Below are 22,277 nucleotides of genomic sequence, written 5' to 3'. Positions count from 1 at the left end.
TACTGAGACAGCAGGAATGTCATTTTTCACCTAGATCAGCAGCTGCTAATACAACCGTGCGCACAATTTAATGAATAAATCTGCTCTAGTTTAACTAATGAATCTGCCACTAAGCCGAGAAAGGGAGATATGAATTGCACTTGCAATTCCAGCTGATGAATTCATTAGATTTTTATAAGGCAAATAATGTGGAAAATTAGAACAGAATTTCTAGAACCATTTATCCTGTGATGTTGTAAAATCAAAGTACTACTTTATTAAATGAGTTATTTTACACAATATGAACATCAATATAATTACAATTGTAAAAAAATTTTTATAACAAGGATGGACTGATTTTCAGATTTCCAAATCAGAGTCAACTGTACATTTACACAGAATTGTCTTTGCATGAAGCCCAAAAGGGAACAGCATAAAAATGAGTGTTTCTGTAGCCCCTTTATTTTTGCTGATCAACAGTTTGTTAGAAAAGCAGCTGCAGGTTTGTTACCTAAGGTCTGAGACAGTAGAAGAGTCAAAGGTGTCATGAATTCACCTATAAAACATAAGCAAGATTTTCAGTGAAATGCAGGGATCACACAAATGCAACTTTTGTGCTTTTCAAGTACAAGAAAAAACAAAAACCAAACCAGCATAACAAGCCTAATCTAGCAAGTCAGTCTGACAGATCTGCCGACTCAATCTTATAAATAGGTCATCGACGAATTTACTTTTCCAAAGAAATGCTCACATACCACCTGGTAAGCGGGCAGAGCCTGACCGAAGCGTCTAACTTGACTACTTCCAGCAACCACCAGCTTTAAACAGCGGATGCCGACATTCTGCCCTGCTTGAACCGCTGTGCGCTGCTCCATTTGGGAACACTGATGCCCATCATTTTGGGGAGCAAGACACTCAAGGAACTGTATCTTCCTTTTTTGGGCCACATCTGAGGGCTTACTCCTGGCATGCCCTCACCCTCCCATTTTGGATTACAGGTTCCAACAGTGTGGATAGAATACGTTCTAGGAAAATGAACTTTTAGCAATATAGAGGTAAACAACATTCACATTAAGGGAAGAAGGGACACAACAACAAAGAACGTCAGCCTGAAGGTAAACATTAACTCCAGAATTCTGAGAGATGATTTTGCTGTTGCATACAACCGAGACATCAACAAAATTACCTGTAAACGCCTTTATGCCTGAACATCAGCCAGTTCTGGAGGAAGCGGAGTCTTAGGATGCTTGCTTTCAAAGTGCTGCTTGAAGGTCTTGGGGTCTGGCATTTGTGTCTAGTTTAAAAATTATGCAAAAAAGGGAGGGGGTAGTTAAAACTTTACTCACATGATGAAAATGTGTTACTTTTAAATTCCTAGGCCTACTCAAGACGGACAATTACCACGAAACCCTTCTAAATTCCCACAACTTGGTAACTGGCATCTTAAAAAGCCCTTTAACAAAGGAATTCCTGACATTCCCTCACTTCACCCGGGCAGGGGGGGGGGGGGGGGGCTCTGCTTATCTGACTGACAGCAAACAATCGGGAATATTTGCTGAACACTTAACTGTGCTGAGCATGTTACCTGAACTCCCACTGAACCTGGGTTCCTACCAGCTTCATTTTACCCTAAGCAAAAACCCAGAATCTAATTGCTTTTGGTTTTGGGGACACACCCAATGTTGCTCAGGGGCTTCTCCCGGCAGTGCTCAGTGCCAGTGGTGGAACCCAAGCTCCTGCACGTAAAGCAACACACTTAAGCTGCCGAGCTCTCCCTTCAGTCTCCAAGACCCATGTTTAAACCCACTGCCAGTGCAATGTTCAGCTCCCAATTGCTAACTAGGAAAGGGCCTTCAACCATCCGTTCTTTAGCACTTTCATCTAGACAAAACACAAAGTCAGTGTTCTTGGCTGAATTTCTGAAGTACGTGAACTAGTACTTTATGTGTCTAAGTATTTATTTAGTAATTTAGTGAAACTGCCTTGTTCAAAACAGAATCTGAAGAGGCTCAACTTCACCATTTTGAGTATATCGAAGTTCAATATAAACAAGACACTTACTGTACTAAAACCTTTCCTCTCAGATTAATGAGAATGCTTACCCAGCAAAGCACTTCTCTCTGACCAACAGATGATAAATGTGCGTGCGTTCCGGGAATCACGCCTTACCACATTCCCGCCCATCCACTCTCGCCACCAATCACACTGTTATCTGACTCGGGGAAGCACCTGCACAAACTGGACCAACATCGCTGTGTGGCTCGTCCTTTGGCAGGTTAGCCCACTGACGTCAAGGCGGGTTAAGTTTAAAGGAACAGGCAAGAAAGAGGCTACTGCTTGAACGTAAGCAAGTGTTTACAAGGTAGCATGCTCTAGTGGGCCAGAAGACAGACTCTGGACCGCCTGGGTTCAGAGTCCAGCTCTCCTGCAGGCCTGCTAGCAACCCGGTGCAAGCGACCAAATCCCCATGTCTCCTTTCACACTTCTGTGAAATCAGAGCACTTCATGTCACAGGGCGAGTGACATAAAACAGCCAGAAAGATAGTACTGAGATTAAGACGCTGGCTTTGCATGAAGCCAATCTGAGTTTGATCCCTGACATCCCACATGTTCTCCCAAACTCTGCCAGTAGTGATCCTCAAAGAGCAGAGCCAGGAGTAAGCCCTGAGCACAGACAGGTATGGTCCTAAAAACAAAACAAAAAACACGCAGACTTGTCTTGATGCATGGTAAGCACTCAATAAATAGCAGTTTAGATTATTATATAACAAAATACATTAGTAAAGCCCTCAACACAAGTATACCCTGTAAGCACTTTGCAAAAACTCTGACTTGTGTGCGGAAGCCAACTATCCCCAAAGCTCTATTCACTCATCTTACATAGTTCTAAATTGAGACTATAGATATTTTTACCATGTCTGAAGTATACTAGCTGTCCTAAGGAAAATACTTTATCACAATGAAAGAGACTTTGCTTTGTTGATTCCTTCCCTCTTACTTTAGAGACTTATGCCTGCTCAAAAAACAAACAAAAAACCCCCCAAAACCAAAAATCGTGGAGGGGCTGGAGAGACTGTGCAGCAGGTAGGCCATTTGCCTCGAATGTGGCTGACCCGGGTTCTGATTCCTGGCATCCCATATGGTCCCTGAGCATCACCAGGAGTAATTTCTGAGTGCAGAGAGAGGAGTAACCCCTGAGCATTGCGAGGTGTGACCCAAAAAGCAGAAAGTGGAGTGGACAGACAGAGACGAACTTTCATTACTGTTTTTCAGAGGGTGAGCCCTGGCAGTGGTCAGTGCTAGGGGACCACATAGGGTGCTGGAGATAGAACCGGAGGAGCCACGTGCAAGGCAAACACCTCATCCCTGGACTACTTCTGGCCCATGTTTAGAGGGATTAACCTAGCCAGCACGTCAATCTACTCTTTCAAGGGAAGCATTTGTCCCTCACAGTGGTCCAGCCGGAGCCCACACCAAGTCATGGCCAACAGAAGGCGGGTTTCAGGTCCTCTTACCCTACAGACGGTGCAAGTGTAGATTAAGGCAGCTTTGGCAGCAGCCTTTTGGTCGTGTCCTTGCTTCTTCTTTTGTCCAGCTTGCTTTTTGGCATTTTTCTGCTGAGACTGAATCTTCTGCTGTCCACGAGCCATATCTAAAAACAGAAGTTGAAGCATTAGGGTGATTTATTTGCTCTGCTACAGTCAAGTAAGCAAAGCACCATCGTTGCAGAGCTGAAGAATTAAGTTTCACAGAAACAAATGGGTGTTCTTTCAAATTCAGATATAATGGCAACTAGAGGATTAAGTGGTACAACCAGCACTGTGGAAACTAATCACTGACTGCCAAGTACCTTACAAGTTCACTCTTAGTACGCACCGATCAGAAAGGCACAGAAAGGCACCGTGTACTCATGTGTGTGAGAATGCTCAGAGCACCTGTTCCTAACTCTGGAAACAACCCGTATGTGTATAAATAGCAACACGAATCCACAGCTATGCTGCATGTGCATAAGGAATATTACGCAGCAAGAAGGCATGGCTCTTACAAGTCACATGGAGGCCAACTGGTGGCTCAGCACTAAAGAAGTCAGATACCAAAGAACAACCACAACAAGTTTACAATCGACAAAGCTCCTCTGGAGGCGGTGACTGGGAAGGGCGGGCCAGGCAGGGATTTATGGGGCACCGATGCCCTTTCCATCATCATGTTTGTGTAATGTTTATACAGGCACAGGCTGTAAAAATTCACTGAGCTGTACACCTAAGACTCGCAAACTCTCCTAGAGGCGATCCTCAATATCTCTCCCCAAAAGCTCAGTCCCTCATCCCCAATCAGTGTATCCCTTTGGAAAGGTACTTTTGGTAGTTACAGTTGTGATCTAAAATTTTCCCAACTTTAGGAGACTAAGAATTGTCATTTCTAACAGGAGTCAAAGGAACTATTCTCTATACCAAGGTTGCAAGGAAGCACCTTGCGCTTTCTTGTACTCTTAAGAAAGTTCTCTTCTAAGTCTCTCTTAGAAACTAGTCTAAGAAGCTGGAAAAGGCAGTGCAGCAGGTAGGGCGTTTGTCCTGTATGTAGCAACCCAAGTTTGATCCCCAGCATCTCACACTTCCTGGTGCACCACCAGGAGAAATTCCTGAGTGCAGAGTCAGGAGCAAGCTCTGACTACTGCCAGGTGTGACCCCAAGACCAAATCCCACAACAAAAACTGGTCTGAGGGCCTAATAGAATAGGACTTCATTAATCTAGTTCCCAGCCGAGAAAATCAATCTAAAGGTAAGGGAACTGTACCTCCTCAGAAAGGTAAGGCACCACTTTTTACTACTCAATAGTCTAATGTACCTAAATGGGTTAGAAATAAAGTGACAGGAAAAAAAAATGAACTTTCGCTTCTCATGAAGATGTGTCTCCTGTTATATAACACAGATTAAACCCATTCATAAAAATCTAAAGTGAGGTTCAGCTGCGTAAATGTGTTAAAAACTGAATACTGGGTTAAGGAGAGATGACACAGAAGACGGGGGGCTTGCCTTGCCTTCCCTGACACTCATATGGTCTCCTGATCCCACCTGGAGTGATTCCTGAGTGCAGAGCCAGGAGTTACCCCTGAGCACCACTAGACGTGGCCACAAAACAACAACAAAAAACTTGAGTTCTGTGTAGAATTCCAATGTACTGACTTGGTGAGCAACATGATTCAACTTCAAACATTAAAATCAATGCAGAACATGAACACACAACAGAACCACATTACCAAAAAACAGAGCTTGGTTTAAGAATACAAAGCCAAAGCACCTCATTAAAGAAACAAAAAACCCCTGAAATTCCCTTAAAAGAAAAAGGGAAACTGAAAAACCACATTGACTGTATAAGTTCCTACTAACACTAAACACTGACCTGAAAGCAATTCCAGGATAGAGAAGGAGAGATGGTTTTCCAGGAAACCAGCTGAGTATATTAAGAAATCACAAAACAAAAACACACCAACAGTTTAAGAACTCTAGTTCCAAATAATGGAAAATACTACCAGATGTATTGGTTTTTGAAAACTGAAGTTCTACTTTTTCTTTTTTAAAAAACCAAATCCTTACTAAACCCAAGCCAAATGGGGCCATATAAAAAGTACATTTAAGCACAAACGTCCCAGCAGCTTACAGACTTATTTCCATGAAAACAGACCTGGATTTTCTGCACAGTTTGGAAGCTATCAGGTACCTTTATGTAGCCTAACGCCCTTTACCTTTCTCAGGTTACCACGTTCCTACACTCCTTTTGTGGGTAACCTCATTTTAAATTAAAAAACAAACAAAAACCAATAGAACAACCTTGGAAGACGGCAGGCCACTGCCTCCAGGAGTTTCTTCTGACAACCAACAAGGAGCACCTGCGAGCTCCGCGGCCATCTGCGCAAAGCCCCGTCACCAGTCCCAGGGCCGGATGGTCAACTTTTGCGGGTGGAACTTGGCCTGACACTGAACCCTGCGCAGCAGCTTGGACCCCCGTCAGCTCACCAATGATTCAACACTATCAGCCAGCAGTTAACAGCGGCAGCAACTAACAAGGCCCTCCAACTTTTAACCAATGAAACAATGTAGCAGCTCGTTCTTCAGAGAACTAGGCGAAGCGGTCCTCGCAGAGCCCGTGTGGTGTGCCTGCTGGTGTGTGTGTGTGTGGGGGGGAGGCCCCCAACTCCTACCGCACTCACTCCGGCGTGCATTTCCTTTCCGAAAGCAGAACTGCGGCCCCCCAAACACCTGCTTTTTGGGACAGCTCAACTTCAGCCCAGCCGCTCCGTCGTGGCCTGCTGGACCCTCGCCCCGCTCTGCAGCCCGCAGTCCCCCGCCTTCCCGAGAGAGGGGCGCCTCGACCGCCCCCTCCCCGAAAGGCTGGGGTCTGAACGCGCCCTCACGCTCCACCTGCATCTCTGAGCAGGGGTGACCAAGCGGAGCTTCGCGAGAGATCAGGGAGGCTGCCCCCCACGCCCCCTTAAAGAAAAAGCTCTAGCCCACCCCCCTTTAAAAACAAAACCGCTCCAGAAGGGCAGGCCCTCAAGCCACGCCCCCGCCCCCCAAGAGGCCCCGGAAATAGGACAGGTGGGACCTGCCAGGCGGGGGGCGCGGCGGGCGCGGGGTCCCCCCGCACGCGCGTCCCCCAACGCGGAGGCCCGGGCCGTCGCCGCCTCCTCCGCCGGGCAAGGGGCGTCCCGCCCGCGGCCCGCGCACCGTCCCCGGCTGGCCGCGGAGACCCTCCTCCTTCCGGCCGGCCCGCGCGCCGCGGCCAGCAGCGGCCGGGCCAGCGGCCAGGGCTCGGCCAGCGCCGGCACCTGCAAGGGCCGGCCGGGGCGCCCCGCTCCCCCGCCCCCCAGCGGCGCCCACCCCGCCCCGCCGCCCGGGCGTCCCGCGGCGCCCGCGCCCGCCCGCTCCCCGCCGCCGCCGCTCACCCGGGCCGGGCCGGTCCCGCGTCGGGGGAGCCCGCGCGGCGCAGGACGGACGGACGCGCAGGAGGGGCCGGAGGGCAGGAGGGGCAGCGCGCCCGGCACCGCGGCGGCCTCCTCGGCCGCGGGGAACGGGGACGAGGACAGGGAGAGCCGGAGCACAACAGCCCGCGCCGCGCGCGCCGCCGCCGCCGCCTCCGCCCGAGCGAGGCCGCTCCGCCCGTGCCCGCGCACGCCGCCCGCGGCCCACCCGCCTTCCGGCGCCCGCCCCGCCCCCTTCCGGCGGCGCGGGCCAATGGCAGCGCGCCGCTGTTACATAAGCGCGGGGCGGGGCCTGGCGGGGCGCGGGGCCTGCGCGCCGGGCGCTGCGGGGACGTCGCCCTCGGCCCCGGCCGCGCCTCCCCTGCGGCGCGCCGGCCGTAGGCGGCGGCCGCGTGACCCGGGGCCCGCCGGCCTGGGCCGCGCGAACGGGGCGCCGGCTCCCCGCCCCGGGCGCGGGGGGGTCGGGCGCCGACCCCCGGGAGCGGCTCGAGAGCCCGGCGCGCCTCGGACGGGGGTGGGCGCGCCCGTCGCGGAGCCGGACCCCGGGTGGGGGCCCGCCGCCTCTGCCCCTCAGCCGGCCGCCGCCCGGCGGGGCTGCCCGACCCGGGCGCGCCCCCTCTTTGTTCTGCCGGGGCCTCGCCGCCCGGTGGGCGTCCAGGAGTCCCAGCTGCCTGACTGGAAAACGCTGCGCGGGCCGCCCTGGCCGGGTCGGACGCGGTTGCCGGCCACGTGCCGAAACGCGCTGCTAAGGAGGGGTTTTTCGGTCTTCTCTTGATTTACCGGCCACGGTCGTTGACTTCCGAGCCTGACCAGAGAGGCGGCGTTGCTCAAGGTCACCCCCCAAGATCGCGCTTGGGGTCCTTCTGAGCCCCAGTTCTTGGGTGGCGAGCAGAGCGGTGACCTTGCCTGTCCAGCCCTGCCTCTTTGTCCTTTCAGCTTCACCCACCCCTTTGCACACGCCCCCACCCCCTCCGGTGCCGGTGACACGTTTCAGTTTTGCTCCCACCGCTGCTGGAGCTCGAGCGGAGACTCCGGTTTCCTCACCCGCCTGGGGGTGCGATAGCCAGAGGAGACGCCGAATGAATGGGATACTGGGAAAATGAGTGGAATGTGTCTGTGGAAAGCGGAAATACAACGTGGAGCTAGATCTTAATTGTCACCATCACCACAAGAATTGTGTTAATGGCACTGAGAGACAGGCACCCCCAAAGAGCTGTGTTTGCCACGATCGATCTGGGTCGTCCACATTGTGATCTGCGGGAAAGGCAGAGTAAGCGTGGGGTTACTTCTGTTGTGAAGAAATTGCCTCTTGTGTAGTCCTTGTCGCCCTTCCCAAAGCGGCTAGAAAATGCATTCCTCTTGGTGGCTCCCTTGGCCTCTTAAGGCTAATAGCACCCCGTCTCCAGCTGCAGCAACTGTAAATGTGTTCAGCGTCACCAAATGAATTGTGAGGGGCTCAGAACCGCTCCTAGTTAGGAACCACTTCCTGGCTTCTGCTTGAATCCTGGGTTACCATGGCATCATCTAGATGAAAAAAATGTGGCAGCAGTTGAAAGTTTCTGAATGCGCAATCACCGGAAATGAATTCAAATACACTCAAGAACATGGATCCTGAGTGTAAGCTGTGTCCAATCATGCTGCCCGGTGTTGAATTTTTCAGCTGAGGAAGGGTCTCAAGTGGGAGAAATTTAAGAAGCCTTGGCCTTATACGAGGTTTAGAGCCTTTGAAAATCCAGGAACGGTGAAATGACCCATCTGTACTGGCAGTAGTGTCCTTACATAGAAATGGGGGCCACATGACACAGGAAATGCTTAAGAGGCTCCTTAGATGCCTCTGGCTTGAGCTGTGAATGTTACCATACTTTTCTGAGCTGCTTTTCCTCTTGTCTTTGTTCCATTACTATAGGTCATGGGTGTGGAACTTCTAGCACCCCGGGTCCCTGGAATCCTAAGATCTGGCCCTGGTACAAATATAACTGGATTGTATGTTTCTTGTTCATTGCTGTGGTCTACACATGATGTTATAAATATCAAATAGCAGCAAGAAAAATTTCCCAGCCCCACTCTAGGTTCATAATAGATGTGTGCCTATTTTCTTTTTCCTTTTTTTTAAATATATTTTTTAATGAATCACCGTGAGATACAGTTACAGACTTACAAACTTTAAGGATTACGTTTCAGTCATACAGTGATGGAGTATCCATCCTTCCACCAGTGCCCATTCTCCACCAGCATTGTTCCCAGTATCCCTCCTACCACCCCTTTCCCAACACCGCCCCCCCTTTATGGCAGTCACATTCCCTTTTACTCTCTCCTTTTGGGTGTTATGGTTTGTGCCTATTTTCTATCCAAAATCATATTCAGATTGAAGTTCCTTTCAGAAGTCCTGCAAGGCGAATTTATTTAGATTCAGGCAGGATTTTTCAGGGAGAGGAAAAGAAGTTGGTTATTTGCTTCTCTGAGAGGCAGGGACGATTCTGACCTGCTTTCTCCAATTTATGCGTGGCATGTAGGGTAATGTTTAAGTGGAGCAGAGCGTGCTTTTATTAGAGAATAAAAGAACCACAGCTAGATGAGGGTTTCTGCGGTTTAGAGTTCCTGGAACTCTAGGGGTTTTTCACCTTTAACTTTTAGCATCTCATAGTAACAAAATTCATTCTAAGTGTATATTAGACATAAATGTATGTGGAAGTATATGTTTATGTGTTTATATATACATTTGTAGGGTTTATTTATGTGGGGAATAAATTTCTCCTATCATTAGGTCTAGTAATAATACGTAACATGTTTATAGAGTTTATTATCTACCCAGCACTGTTATGTGAGTTTTACACATTTGAATTCATTAACTCAGTAATTCTTAGGTGGGAGCGAAGTGACAGCACAGTGGGGAAGTTGCTTGCCTTGCGTGCGGCAGACCTGGTTCAATCCCCGCCACTCCACATGGCATCCTGAGCCTGCCAGGGGTGATTTCAGAGTCCAGAGCCAGCAGTAAGCCCTGAGGTCTGCCAAGTGTGGCCCCAGAACCAAACAATAAAAAAAACCCATCTGAGTGAGAACGCTAAGAGTGGCCCTGGTCTTCAGTGCCACAAGTGGGGCCACTGTTTTTGCCTCATGAGGGTGGCTTCTCTAGCTTTTCTTTCCTTACCTGAGTGCTCTGAGCTTAGTCCCTGTCCTGATAGGTATCCAATACTTGTGCGTTGAATGGCTTTGTGATCCTTCCCAACTTGGTCCTCCTCAATATCTCTGAGCCCTCAATGCCCCACTTTTCAACTTTCCCATTTCCCATTTCCCGGGGTCCTGGCGTAGATCTTGTTAAGAGACATCTAACTCAGTGCTTGGCAATCAAGTGAGCAACCAACAATGGATGAAAATGGATGAAAAGGGTAGTGGATCATGAAAACAACAGATCTCAAGATGTATTTGAAAATGAAGACTCCTGTCATCCAGCTGAAGATGGTATTGCATCCAGTTCTGTCCCAGGAAACCCCATGACAAGCAACAGGAGTTTATAAGAAGAGGTAAAAGCCCAAAAGACAGGACAAAGGGAACAACCTAGCAGAATTAGCAAGCTGCAGAGTACATAGGTAAATGGGAACAGACAAGAAGGTTTCTAGATGGGGTCAGGGGGAGGGAGTGGCACCAAGCCCAGGTGGGGCTGTGGTTACTGTGCCCAAAAATAGGGCTTAAGTGATTTAAGCTGAAAGGGTTTTTTGGTTTTTTTTTTTGTTTGTTTGGTTATTTTTAAAAATTATTATTTTTTGCCTTTTTTTTTTGTTACACCCGATGGTGCTCAGGGTTTAGTTACTCCTGGCTATGCACTCAGGAATTACTCCTTGCGGTGCACAGGAGAACCATATATGGGATGACAAGGATTGAACCAGGGTTGGCCATCTGCAAGGCAGGTGCTCTACCAGCTGTTCTATTGCTTTGGACCCAAAGCTGAATGTTGAGAGAAGCTCCCTTACTTCCATCAGAAGACCGGAATGGTTTTCTCAGGGAAAGGAAGGGGAACCCAGTAGGGATATAATATGTTGATCTCAGGGGTGAGAGTTTGTCACAAAAAGACACCACCATTTCCCAATCCACTGAGCCCTAACTGAAAAGTTCTGCCCGGTACTGGAGAGATAGTACACCCGGGTCAGTAATGTCTTAAAAGTTTGCTTCCTATCACCACATGGTCCTGTGAACCCTGCTGGAAGTTATACCCAAGCATTCAAGCCAAGCACCCGACCTGCTGTTCTATTGCTGTACCTCCCCATGTCACTATTTTAACTACAAATATGGGATTAAAAGGATTGAGTAGTGAAATCTCTATCTGCCACGGGGGCCAGTGGGGGAGGAGCTAAAGAGTGGCCAGAATCTCGCCCATCACAATGGGGTGTCCAGAGATGGTGCCTAAAACTGAGAGAGAGGGGCCTTTTTTAAAACACAGTGACATCAAATTTTTATTTAGCTATAAAAAGACAATACCTGAAGTGTTAATATATAAAGACCCAAAGAATGGACTTCTGAGTCCTAACGTGCTATGGCTGAAAAGAGGGAATTTGGCTCATGGGAAATGGCTGTTTTTCTTAACTAGTCTTGTAGGATTAGTTGATTAAGAAAGAAATTAGGGAACTAATCTTGCCACTCACTGAATTGCTCCAGGTAAGCCTGGTCTCTGGGTAAGATCTCTGGAGCCTTCTCAGGATGGGGGTGTTTGGACCTCCTACCAAGAGGTCCCAGTGCCTCACCCACACCCGATATCCTTTGGCATACAAACCGCCAGGCATCACAGCTCCATGACTGATCTCAAAGAGACACCAACTGCTGAATCGTCCCAGTTCCACAGCTCCTAGAGTGTGCAACCATATACGTAGCTGCTTGACACCTCCTAACTTCACAATACTGACAGCCCAGTAGGAGTACAGGTAAATGGGAAAGTTGTGTAGAATCCCACTAAGCTCAGTGAGTGAAAACAGTAACAAGGAAGGCTCAGCTAGCACCACATAACTCGGTAAATCCTCAGACAATGACTTTGGTAACACCATTGTAAGATATATGCTGTAACAAGCAATAGAAAGTACATTTTTGTGTGTGTGCCTCCTGGGGGGGCAGGCTTGGCGGGGGTGGGAAAGTGGGAACATAAGTAAGTGAAGGGAAGGTCATACCGGTGATGGGATTGGGATTGGAACGTTGAATAACTGAAATCGCTATATTATAAGCAACTTTGTAAATCATAGTGTTTAAATTTTCAAACATAAAAAAATGAACAAAATTAGGGCTGAAGACAGTAAGGGCTTTAAGGCACGTTCCTTGTGTGCAGACAACCTCAGTTCCGTCCCTGGCACTGCATAGAGCCCTCTAAACACTGCCAGGAGTAGGCTGAGCACTGGGTGAATTCCGAAGTCCTGCCCCCACCAAAAAAAAGAGACAGAACAAAATTAACAAAATGGTTTTCATGTCCAGTGCTTCACCCTCCAGGTTAGCTTGTCTGTATCTTCCCAGGGTTCCCGCGGCTGACGCTGGCTGTGTTGATCAGACTGAGGGTTTAGAAGAGGGCCTGGTCAGGAGCTGGGGGAGAGTCTCTACCTTTCAGCCCAGTAAGGCCACATTTCAGGCTTTGTCATTCTAGCCTCGGAGTTCTCTGCAGACCTTCCTTATCATTAGCTCTTCAGGCTGCTGAACCAGCAGGGCAGAAGATAACACCCGGGTTCAAAGTCCCTGTTCCAGGTGTGTTTCCATTACACTCCCCAGCGGGGACCAACCCCAAACCAAACACACCCCAGGGAAATCAGGAAGGAGTCACTGTCGTCCTTCCAGGTGGGCGTTGAGTTGTGTCTCCTGGGAGAACGTCTCCTTCCAACCCCAACCTACGTCATTCAGTTGACGGGGTTCTGTTTGATGACCGTGCCCGCTGAGTGGGCCTTACAGAGGCCAGTCCTCAGCTGTGTGTCTAGTTCTCCTAACTTCCTGTGGTCTGCAGAGACTTGGGGTGGGGGATGGGGAGGGGCTCTGCACTCAGGAATTACCCCTGGTGATGTTCAGGTGACCATATGGAATGCCAGGGATGGAACCGAGGGTGGCCATGTGGTAAGGCAGGTGCCTTAGCAGCGATACTGTCTCCTAGTCTCTGGATGTTTTGGAGGACCTACCACCCTCAGGGATAGACTACTCCTTGGGGTTAGTTATTACCTCTAGAAATTTCCCTCTCTTTATTTTAAAAAATTATTTACTTATGGGGCTGGAGCAATAGCACAGTGGTAGGGCATTTGCCTTGCACGCAGTCGACCTAGGTTCCATTCCCAGCATCCCATATGGTCTCCCGAGCACCGCCAGGAATAATTCCTGAATGCATGAACCAGGAGTAACTCCTATGCATCGCCAGGTGTGACCCAAAAAGCAAAAATAAATAAAAATTAAAAATATTATTTATTGTTTTTTAGGCCATACCCAGTGGCCAATGATCAGGGTTTACTCCTGACTCTACACTCAGGCATCACTTCTGGCAGAGCTCAGGGGACCATACAGGGATCCAGACTCTAACCTGTGTTGGCATGCAGAGCAAGTGCCTTCTGTGCTGTTCTAAGGCTTCAGCTCCCCCTTTATTTTTTAAGTGTCTTATTTTCAAATGTCTTATTTATTGGGGCATCCTCGTGTACAGTAGTGTTGAGCTCATTCAGTCTTCAGTTCCAGAGCCTCTGCACCAATCCACCCATGGGCTCAGGCCTGACTCCTGGCTCTGCTCAGGGATCGCTTACAAGGCATGCGCCCTGCCTGCTGTTCTCTCCCTCTGGCTGAATTGATCTCTGGAGGCCAGACCTTCAGCAGCCCTTGATCAGCATCTGCTCTGCTGGGGGAATCATCCCAGAGCTCTGGGTCCCACCAGGGAGACCAGCCCTAGCCCAGAGCCCACTGGACTGATTGAAAATTGACTTTCAGAAGGCTCTGATTGCCCTGTCCTCGCCCTGCCATGCCAGCACAAGCCCTGTTAAAACATAGCCTTTCCCAAAGTCCTTCTGACCCAAAGCAATGCTCCCCATTTCCCCTGGGGGAGATGGCACGAAGATGCCCTCCTCCTGGAAAATGTCAGTCATTATTTTTTCCATGGCATGAGCAACTCATATCCACACTCGGTTACCTCCAGAAAAGACAGTGAAAAACCCGAGGATCCAGACAGGCCTGTGACCGACATGTGGCTCTCATTGAGAGGGCTCCCCACTCCCCAGGTAGGCCCGAGCTTGCCTGGTGCCCTCACACACAGCACCTTTCACCCGATTCCCGGGATTTCTGACTCGCTCTGTGGGGAGGGGAAGGCAGGTTGGAATTTGTTAGCGATCCACCATCAAGCCCCTGGGCTAAGCCAGATCTCAGGATAGGTGACTTGTGTGTTGAGGTCTAAGGAGGCAAAGGCATTGGGGGCAGGGAGGGAGAATGGCACCTGGTCACGGCAGCTATCGTTCTTTCTGGAACAGTTGGGCCTAGAACATGCCTGACTCAAGCCAGAAGCCTCATATTATTTTCCCACAAAATGGAATTCATCACACTTCCAGCCTGCTAACGACCATCCGGGCTCCTGTCATCGGGTGCCAGCGTGTTGGGGATCCTCACAGCAGACCTTCACCACTGTCTAAATAGCCCCAGTTTATTGATGAGACAGGCGCTGAGAGCCAGGTCTTCCCGCTGGCACCCGGCCCAAAGTGAGAGAGAGGTAGATAGAGTCCTCTGTTCCTTGTTTGAGACTGGAACAAGGAGCCCAGCTCCAGTTCCAAACCCAGCCCCTCTTGGGTCTGGAGCGATAGTATGTGTAACAGGTAAGGTGCTTGATTTGCATGTGGCCAACCGGGCTTCTGTCCCCGGCACCCCATATGGTCCCCCAAGCACTCCTCTGTCTGTCTGTGTTTCTCTCCCCACACCCCTCTTCCCTTACTCACCCCCACAACCCCAACAACATGAAGTGTTGCGAATTCCTCTTTCTAGCCTTGAGTGACTGGCACCACTCATTGGATGGCCTAGAATGACAATCACAGTTCTTACTTTGTCACACAGTATCATACCCTTGTTGGGTCACACAGGGAACTCTGACCCACTCTGCCTCTCATTTCTTACTCTGAAAAATGAGGGCTTTGGGGCAGATGTCTTTCAGAGTAACAGTTTGGATCCTTAAGATCTGATGACAGGGTCACTAAGTAAGATGTCTGAGACTATTCTGTCTGTCCTGGGGGCCACATGTGGCAGTGCTCAGGGTTTAGTTCTGGTTCTGTGCTCAGGGATCAACTCTTGGAAAATCATATGCAGTACTGGAAATCAAATTGGGGTCAGCACATGGAAGGCAGGTGCCTTACCCACTGTTCTGTCTCCAGCTGAGAAATTTAATTTTCATACCCTCCAGTGCCACTTGGAGCTCCCAGATCCCAAAAGCATTCGTTTTACTTAACTGACATTTTGTATTTACTCTCATGTAATTCGGACAGTCAACAAAGAACACGAAGAGGTTGGCCTTATAGAGAACTTCCTTCAGTGACTCAGGATTTAAAGAACCAATAGGAGAAAGGTACCTCTAATAAGCAGACGACGTGTGACTCAGGATAAGCATTCTTTCTAGGAGGGGTGGGCATCCTCAGCAGGACAGCTGGGCATTCTAGGTGGGGCTGAAGTTTCCATGGAGTGTGTGGGGCGGGGCAGGGGAAGCAGGGCCAGGCCTGGTGTTTTATTTCCCTGCTGATTGGCTCCCTTGCTGTGCCTCTGCCAGTGGGGATGCGGATGGAGGGACAGGGACCCCTCTCTTGTCTGACACTTTACCACCTGCTCGGGAGACAGCTCTCCTGTCCCTTAAGCTCTGGTATCTGTCAGCTCTCCTCAGCTATCTTCTGTTCAAGAGATGTCACATTTTGGCATCAGAAGCCAGAACACAAGCCCAGTAAATGCTAAGCCGTGAGTTTGATTCTGGCCCTGCCAAGGCATGCCCCTAGCAGAAAGCTGGACATGGGCGCGGGTGGGGCACTGGGGAATGGCTCTGTAGCTGAAGCACCCGCCTTGCCAGTGTGAGGAGGTGGCGGTTGTCTCCAGCCCACGTGGCACTGAGTCCATCCTGGCCGCTCTGCTGCTAGACCACACCTGGCAAGTCTCTGGCATTCCAAACAACTTCCGGCCACTCTGCGTCCAGGTGTGTGCAAATTCTGCACCTAAAGGGGCGTGAGGCCCGATGAGATATGCGCATGCATGGGTACGCAGTGACTTCTCCACATGAGCACAAAAAGTAGAATTTGCTGGAGCACCCCAGCTCAAGGAGCGGAACCCCCAGTGGGTGCCAGAACCCCACCAAGAGTTGATCCCTGAGCACAGAGCCAGAACTAAACCCTGAGCACTGCCACATGTGGCCCCCAGGACAGACAGAATAGTCTCAGACATCTTACTTAGTGACCCTGTCATCAGATCTTAAGGATCCAAACTGTTACTCTGAAAGACATCTGCCCCAAAGCCCTCATTTTTCAGAGTAAGAAATGAGAGGCAGAGTGGGTCAGAGTTCCCTGTGTGACCCAACAAGGGTATGATACTGTGTGACAAAGTAAGAACTGTGATTGTCATTCTAGGCCATCCAATGAGTGGTGCCAGTCACTCAAGGCTAGAAAGAGGAATTCGCAACACTTCATGTTGTTGGGGTTGTGGGGGTGAGTAAGGGAAGAGGGGTGTGGGGAGAGAAACACAGACAGACAGAGGAGTGCTTGGGGGACCATATGGGGTGCCGGGGACAGAAGCCCGGTTGGCCACATGCAAATCAAGCACCTTACCTGTTACACATACTATCGCTCCAGACCCAAGAGGGGCTGGGTTTGGAACTGGAGCTGGGCTCCTTGTTCCAGTCTCAAACAAGGAACAGAGGACTCTATCTACCTCTCTCTCCCTTTGGGCTGGGTGCCAGAGGGAAGACCTGGCTCTCGGAGCCCATTTCGCCAATAGCACAAACCTGGGCTATTCAGAGGGTGGTGAAGGTCTTCTGTGAGGAAGCCCAGCATGCTGGCTCCCGTGACCTGAACCCGGATGGTCGTTAGCAGGCTGGGAGTGTGACGAATGCCATTTTGTGGGATTATTTAATCCTAAATTTCTAGCTTGAGCCAGCCATGTTCTAGGACTAACTGTTCCAGAAGGAATAAGCACCTAGGTCAGACCTGCGTGTAATACCCACCCTCACCCAGTCATTGAAACAGCCACTTCTGCAGAGGGAAGGAAACGGGGGAGGGATAGCAGGAATAGAGTATGTTTGTCCCAGCAGAGCAAGTCATGCCACCTCCCTGTGCTTCATTTTTTGTTTTGTCCCTGGAGTTACAGTCCATTGTGTACCTACTTGGGTATCAAGCAAAGAAGACCGCTTGCAGGAAATTGAGGGAAACAAAAAGAATTCAGTTGGGGCTGAAGAGATAGTACAGTGGGCAGGGAACTTGCCTTGCACGCAGCCGACCCTGGGTGCGATCCCCAGTACCACATATGGTCCCTTTTGCTCTGCCAGCAGTGATACTTGAGGGCAGAGTCAGGAGAAAATCCTGCACCACTGCGTATGGCTTAAAAAACAAAAAACAAAAGGCTTATTTATTGAAGGGAAAGACAACCCACAGTGTGGAAAACACCTTACAATCAGCTCTCATTTTAAAAAGTCAAAACACTAAAATGGTGGTTTGGTGTGATGGTAACAGAGGTCAAGATATTTGCCTTGCATGTGGTATGAGTCCTGGCACTGCATATAGTCCCTAAGTGCTACCAGAAGTGATCTCTGAGCACAGAACCAGGAGTAAGCCTGAACACTGCCAGATGGGCCCCCTCCCCAAACTTAAAACCACAACAAAAGAAAACTTTTTGTTTGATAGAACTATCAGGGAGAAAGAAATTGAAACAGGAAAAGATTTCCCTTATTCCCTTAGAGTCCTTTAGATTTTGAGGAAACATGCGTATTCTAATTCACTATTCTTTGTGCTGTTTAGTAAAATGCACAGTAACGCTGTTGGCCAGAACAGGACCATCCTGGGTTTTTAAGTTCTCAGACCGTCTTTTCCTCTAATATTCGTCCTGTGATTAGCAACCCTTGTGGCTGCCAACTCAGCATTTCTTCTCTCAGCACCTGCACACAGGGCTGGAGCTGCTGTCAGAAAGTGGCTAAAAGCTTCGGGTCAGCAGCCTGTGTGGAAGCGTGCGTGAAGGGAGTGGACCCAGACAGCTGGGAAGGCACCCAAGAGCACAGTTAGCACAGGGCGGGAACTGCAATCATGGCAGGAAGGGGTGAGCCAACTCGCTAGACGAGTCCACCCACAGTGCTGGGGAACAGAGTTCCCACGTTCTAATCCTGGAGGATGAGCTTTGTCAGGCCACGGGGTGGGGGGAAATGCCTGGCCATGCACTTTTCCGAAGAACCTCAAACAGGCCTTCGGACACTCCCAAGGATGCAGGATCGAGGTGTTGTCAGGTAAGGGAGAACTTTGCCACTGTCCCACCTCTGATGAGCGCATGTCATCACCCCTCCTCCAGAATTCCTTCTGCACAGTCACATTCCGTCCCCCAGCCATCTGACCTGTTCATTTGCTAAAAGGAATTTGGCTCCGAAAATTGGATTTTAATTTTGTCATTCACCTTCTTCCTCTTTCAAAACCAAAAATTTAGACCAAAGTTGACATTTAAAAATAGAGAGGTGGGGGTATGGTGCCACCAGCAGGTCAATCTGTATCTGTGAGCCGAGTGCATCAGCAGCCTGATGGCACCGTCAGACTGTCAGATACCCCAAAATTGCTGCTGTGCCTTTGGCCAGACCCCAAAAAACTCAGGGCAAAGTTTACCAAGAAAGTAAATGGCCAAAAGTTAGGTATGTGGGAGACACACCCATAAACCACCTCCGGCTCAGCTATATAATTGGAGGCATGGCCTCTCTGGGTCCTAATCGAACTGTTTAACAGCCAAGATCCCAGAGACTCAAAAACGAATCTCGGAACCCAAAGGCTTTTGGCAGAAATGCGTCCTGTTCCTGCAGTAGGTTACTGGGGCTGGGCCACTCCAGGTGGGAATATGTTTCCTGCCTTGACCTGTTTCCCTTGGCTGCCCAGTGATTGCCATCCTCCAGAGGCCACTGGACAGTCAGGTTTGGGCCTGCAGTGATGAGACACGCAGGACCTCACCAGATGGGGGTGGAACCGGCCCTTTCCTCCCCATCCCAGCGAGACCCCGAATTGCCGCCTACAAACACGGCCTCTCTGGCTCCTGATCAATCTGCTTAACAGCCATGAACCCAGAGACTCAGAAACAAATCTCAAAACCCAGTGGCTTTTGGCAGAAATGAATCTGGACCGCATAAAATGTGGCCGCCACTGAGAGCTTATTGGAAAGCCAGGTATGAGCCGGCGGTGATGGGGCAACTGCAGTCTCATGGGAAGGGGGATGGTACCGGCTTGTCCTTCATGCCCTACTGAGGTTACGAGTTGACCCCCACAAGCGGCTCTCCAGCACAGCCATGGTTCCAGAGGCAAAAGGACTTAATCCAGAGCCCGACAGCTTGCGGCAGAAAAGTGAATGGACCATGTGTTAAACTATGGCGCCATGCCTCCCCGGGAGGGAAAGGGTGTTGCTCCCCCCCCCCCCCCCCCCCCGCAGCAAGGTGGCTGCCACCTCAGAGCTTATTGGAAAGCCAGGTATGAGCTGGTGGTGATGGGGCAACTGCAGTCTCATGGGAAGGGGGGCGATACCAGCTCGTCCTTCACGCCCTACCAAAGTCACAAGTTGCCCCCCACGAGCGGCTCTCCGGTACAGCTGTAATACCACACATACAGACACCAATCTCGTAATTATCTGGCTCTTTGCAGAAATTCAAAATCATCATATGATTCTCATAGCCAGCTATGGAAAACAAAGTATTTCACAATGCGTTTTCAGCAATTCTGATTGTTGGGGGGGGGGGGGATACTAAACAATAAGGATGCATCTTTTGTCGAAATAAAGAATGTAATCAATGTAGAGAAGAGTTAAATGGAGATCATCTGCCTCACAGGCATTGGGAGGGGTGGGGGAGTATATGGGGGTTGGTTCTTGATGGTGAAAAATGAGAACTGGTGAAGGGAGAGGTGTTTGATCATTGTAAGACCGAGACTTAAACCTGAAAGCTTAGTAACTTTTCCCACAGTGATTCAATAAATAAACAGAAGAAGAAAAATAAATAAATAAACTGTGGGAAAAAAAGTAAGGTGAAGTTCATGTCCAAATCAATCAGCTAATCAGTGGCTGAATAAAGAGCAGTACTCCTACATAAAAAAAAAAAAAGAGGGGTGGAGCAGAGCAATGGTAGGCAGGCAGGGCATTTGCCTTGCATGATGTCAACCTGCACTGGATTCCTGGCATCCCATATGGTCCCCCGAGCCTGCCAGGAGTGATCTCTGAGTACAGAGCCAGGAGTAACCCCTGACATGGCTAAGTGTGGGCCCAAAACAAAAACAAAGGCGGTGGGATTGGAGAGATGGTACAACAGGTGAGGTGCTGCCTTGCATGTGGCCGACCCCGGTTTGATTCCCGCCATCCTATAAGGTCCCCTGAACACCAACCACGAGTGATGCTTGAGTGTGGAGCCAGGAGTAATCCCTGAGCATCACAAGGTGTGGCCCCAAAACAAAAACGTGGAAGATCATTTCCCGGGAGAGGGAAATACAGAGAAGTGTCCACGTTCAGTGCGAGGGTGAGAGTGCGGGTGAAGGCGCTGGCCTTGCTTGCAAACAACCCAGGTTTGATCCTCTGACCCTCCTATAGCACCTCCTGTGGCCCCAAAACTCCAAATCATTCAGCAGACAGTTCAGGGGCCCCTCTGAAAACACAGATTTTCTCCCAGGGAATAATCAGGAGGCTGGGTCCGGAGCAGAAAACGTTCGTTCAGTTCTAGGAATAGCTCAGTAACGTCCTGCGCGTTTGTGGCTCCTCACAACGGCACCGCGGGAAGGTTTTCGCCTCTCCGCGTCACTTGCGCGGCGGCCTGGGGCAGAGGCGGGCTCGGAGGCGTCGTGAGGGAGCCGGAAGCTCTGTGGGCTCCGCTCCCGGGGACCCTGGGGAGGCCAGACCGCGGGAGGGGGCCCGCGCGGCTGTTGGAGGGCGCGCTCGCCCCCGCCGCAAGGCACACTGCAGAGTCTGAGGCAGAGTCGCAGAAGCGGAGCCCCTGAGGGAAGGGCCGGGCAGCCGGCAGCCCGCCTCGCTCCGGGAAAGGCGCACCCGGGTCGGCACCGGCCGTCCTGCTCCTCCTCGCGAGGGTCGCCGGAGAAGCGCTCCGAGGCGCGGCCGCCCTTCGCCACCGCGCGTGCGCGTCCTGCCGCGGCCCCTCCCCCTGCCGCCCGGCGGATGGGACCGAGCTGCAGCCGCGACGTCGCGCGCTGGGCCGGGCGCTGATGCTTTGGGGCTGAGCTCATCTGAATTCTTTCCGCTTGGTTTCGGGCCACACCCAGCAGTGCTCGGCGCTGACTCCCGGCTCTGCACCCAAGAATCACCCCTGGCAGTGCTTGGGGGACCCTCTCTGGGAGCCGCGGGCCGAACCCAGGCGGGCCCCCTGCAAGGCAGTCGTCCCCTCAGTTGAATTGTTTTGCACGAATAACAGACACTGTCAATAAACGTTCCAGAAACCACCCCCAGGCCTCTTTTCAGACCTTTTTAGTATGTGTGCTGCTGAAGCAAGTCCTTTTACGAAGTATTTTTCTTAAGTGATTTTTTTAACGGGGGCCACACCCTGGGGTTAGCGGTGGGAGCCAGTGAAAGTCATGGTTCGGGAAGCGAACCCAGGGCTCCCCGCTTCCTACTCATTTGCTGTGCTGCTTGAACTATCTCCCACTCTGTATTCAATTTTTTGTTTTGTTTCGTTTTGTCTTTTGGGCCACAGAGGTTACTGTTAATTCTGCACTCAGGAATTACCTTTGGCAATGCATGGGATACCATGTGGAGTGCCAGGGATTGAACCCAGATCTTCCATGTGCAAAGCGAGTGTCCTACCCGCTCTATTATCTCTCCAGCTCCTAAAATATTTTTTTTATTTGGGCCCATTTAGAACGGTTATATTTTTGGGCAAGGAGTTTGCTCTTTTTTTTTTTTTTTTTTATAAAAGTGTTTATCTTCAGAAGAAGGTGGAAAGACTGTCACAGTACACACATCCCTATGGTGGTCATGTGTGGGAGGATGGGGGCAGTCTTCTACTATTAATATTGAACACCGCTTTTTTTTTTCATTTTTTATAATTTTATTTATTGAATCACCATGAGAGCAGTTACAGAGCTTTCGGGTTTAAGTCTCGGTCATACAATGAAACACCCATACCTTCACCAGTGCCCATTCTCCA

At 50.3% G+C, this 22,277-nt stretch overlaps 1 protein-coding gene across 2 annotated transcripts; it reads right to left on the bottom strand.

The window, feature by feature from the left end:
* Nucleotides 1–231: 231 nt before the first annotated feature.
* Nucleotides 232–7,863, bottom strand: ZNF706 (zinc finger protein 706). 2 transcript variants are annotated; one of them, XM_056111066.1, is made up of 4 exons: nt 7,739–7,863; nt 3,495–3,631; nt 1,166–1,273; nt 232–535 (listed from the first exon to the last, which is right to left on the bottom strand). In XM_056111066.1, exons 2-3 carry the CDS (start codon nt 3,627–3,629, stop codon nt 1,178–1,180), a joined length of 231 nt encoding a protein of 76 aa, XP_055967041.1. In that variant the 5' UTR covers nt 3,630–3,631; nt 7,739–7,863; the 3' UTR covers nt 232–535; nt 1,166–1,177. The 2 variants fall into 2 exon arrangements, with proteins under 2 accessions (XP_055967041.1, XP_055967034.1); XM_056111059.1 differs by lacking the exon at nt 7,739–7,863 and adding an exon at nt 6,923–7,072.
* Between the last annotated feature and the right edge of the window lie 14,414 nt (nt 7,864–22,277).

Source organism: Sorex fumeus, unplaced genomic scaffold (genome assembly GCF_029834395.1).
Source record: "Sorex fumeus unplaced genomic scaffold, SorFum_2.1 ptg000002l, whole genome shotgun sequence".
In the NCBI taxonomy this organism is placed as follows: Eukaryota; Metazoa; Chordata; class Mammalia; order Eulipotyphla; family Soricidae; genus Sorex; species Sorex fumeus.
Note: the sequence above shows the minus strand (reverse complement) of the source record. Positions and strands in the feature narration are given on the sequence as shown.

Coding starts and splice junctions, on each gene's coding strand:
- ZNF706 (XM_056111066.1), bottom strand. CDS start 3,629: ATGGCTCGTGGACAGCAGAAGATTCAGTCTCAGCAGAAAAATGCCAAA. Junction 1,274..3,494: donor ACACTTGCACCGTCTGTAGG/GTAAGAGGACCT, acceptor TTTTTAAACTAG/ACACAAATGCCAGACCCCAA.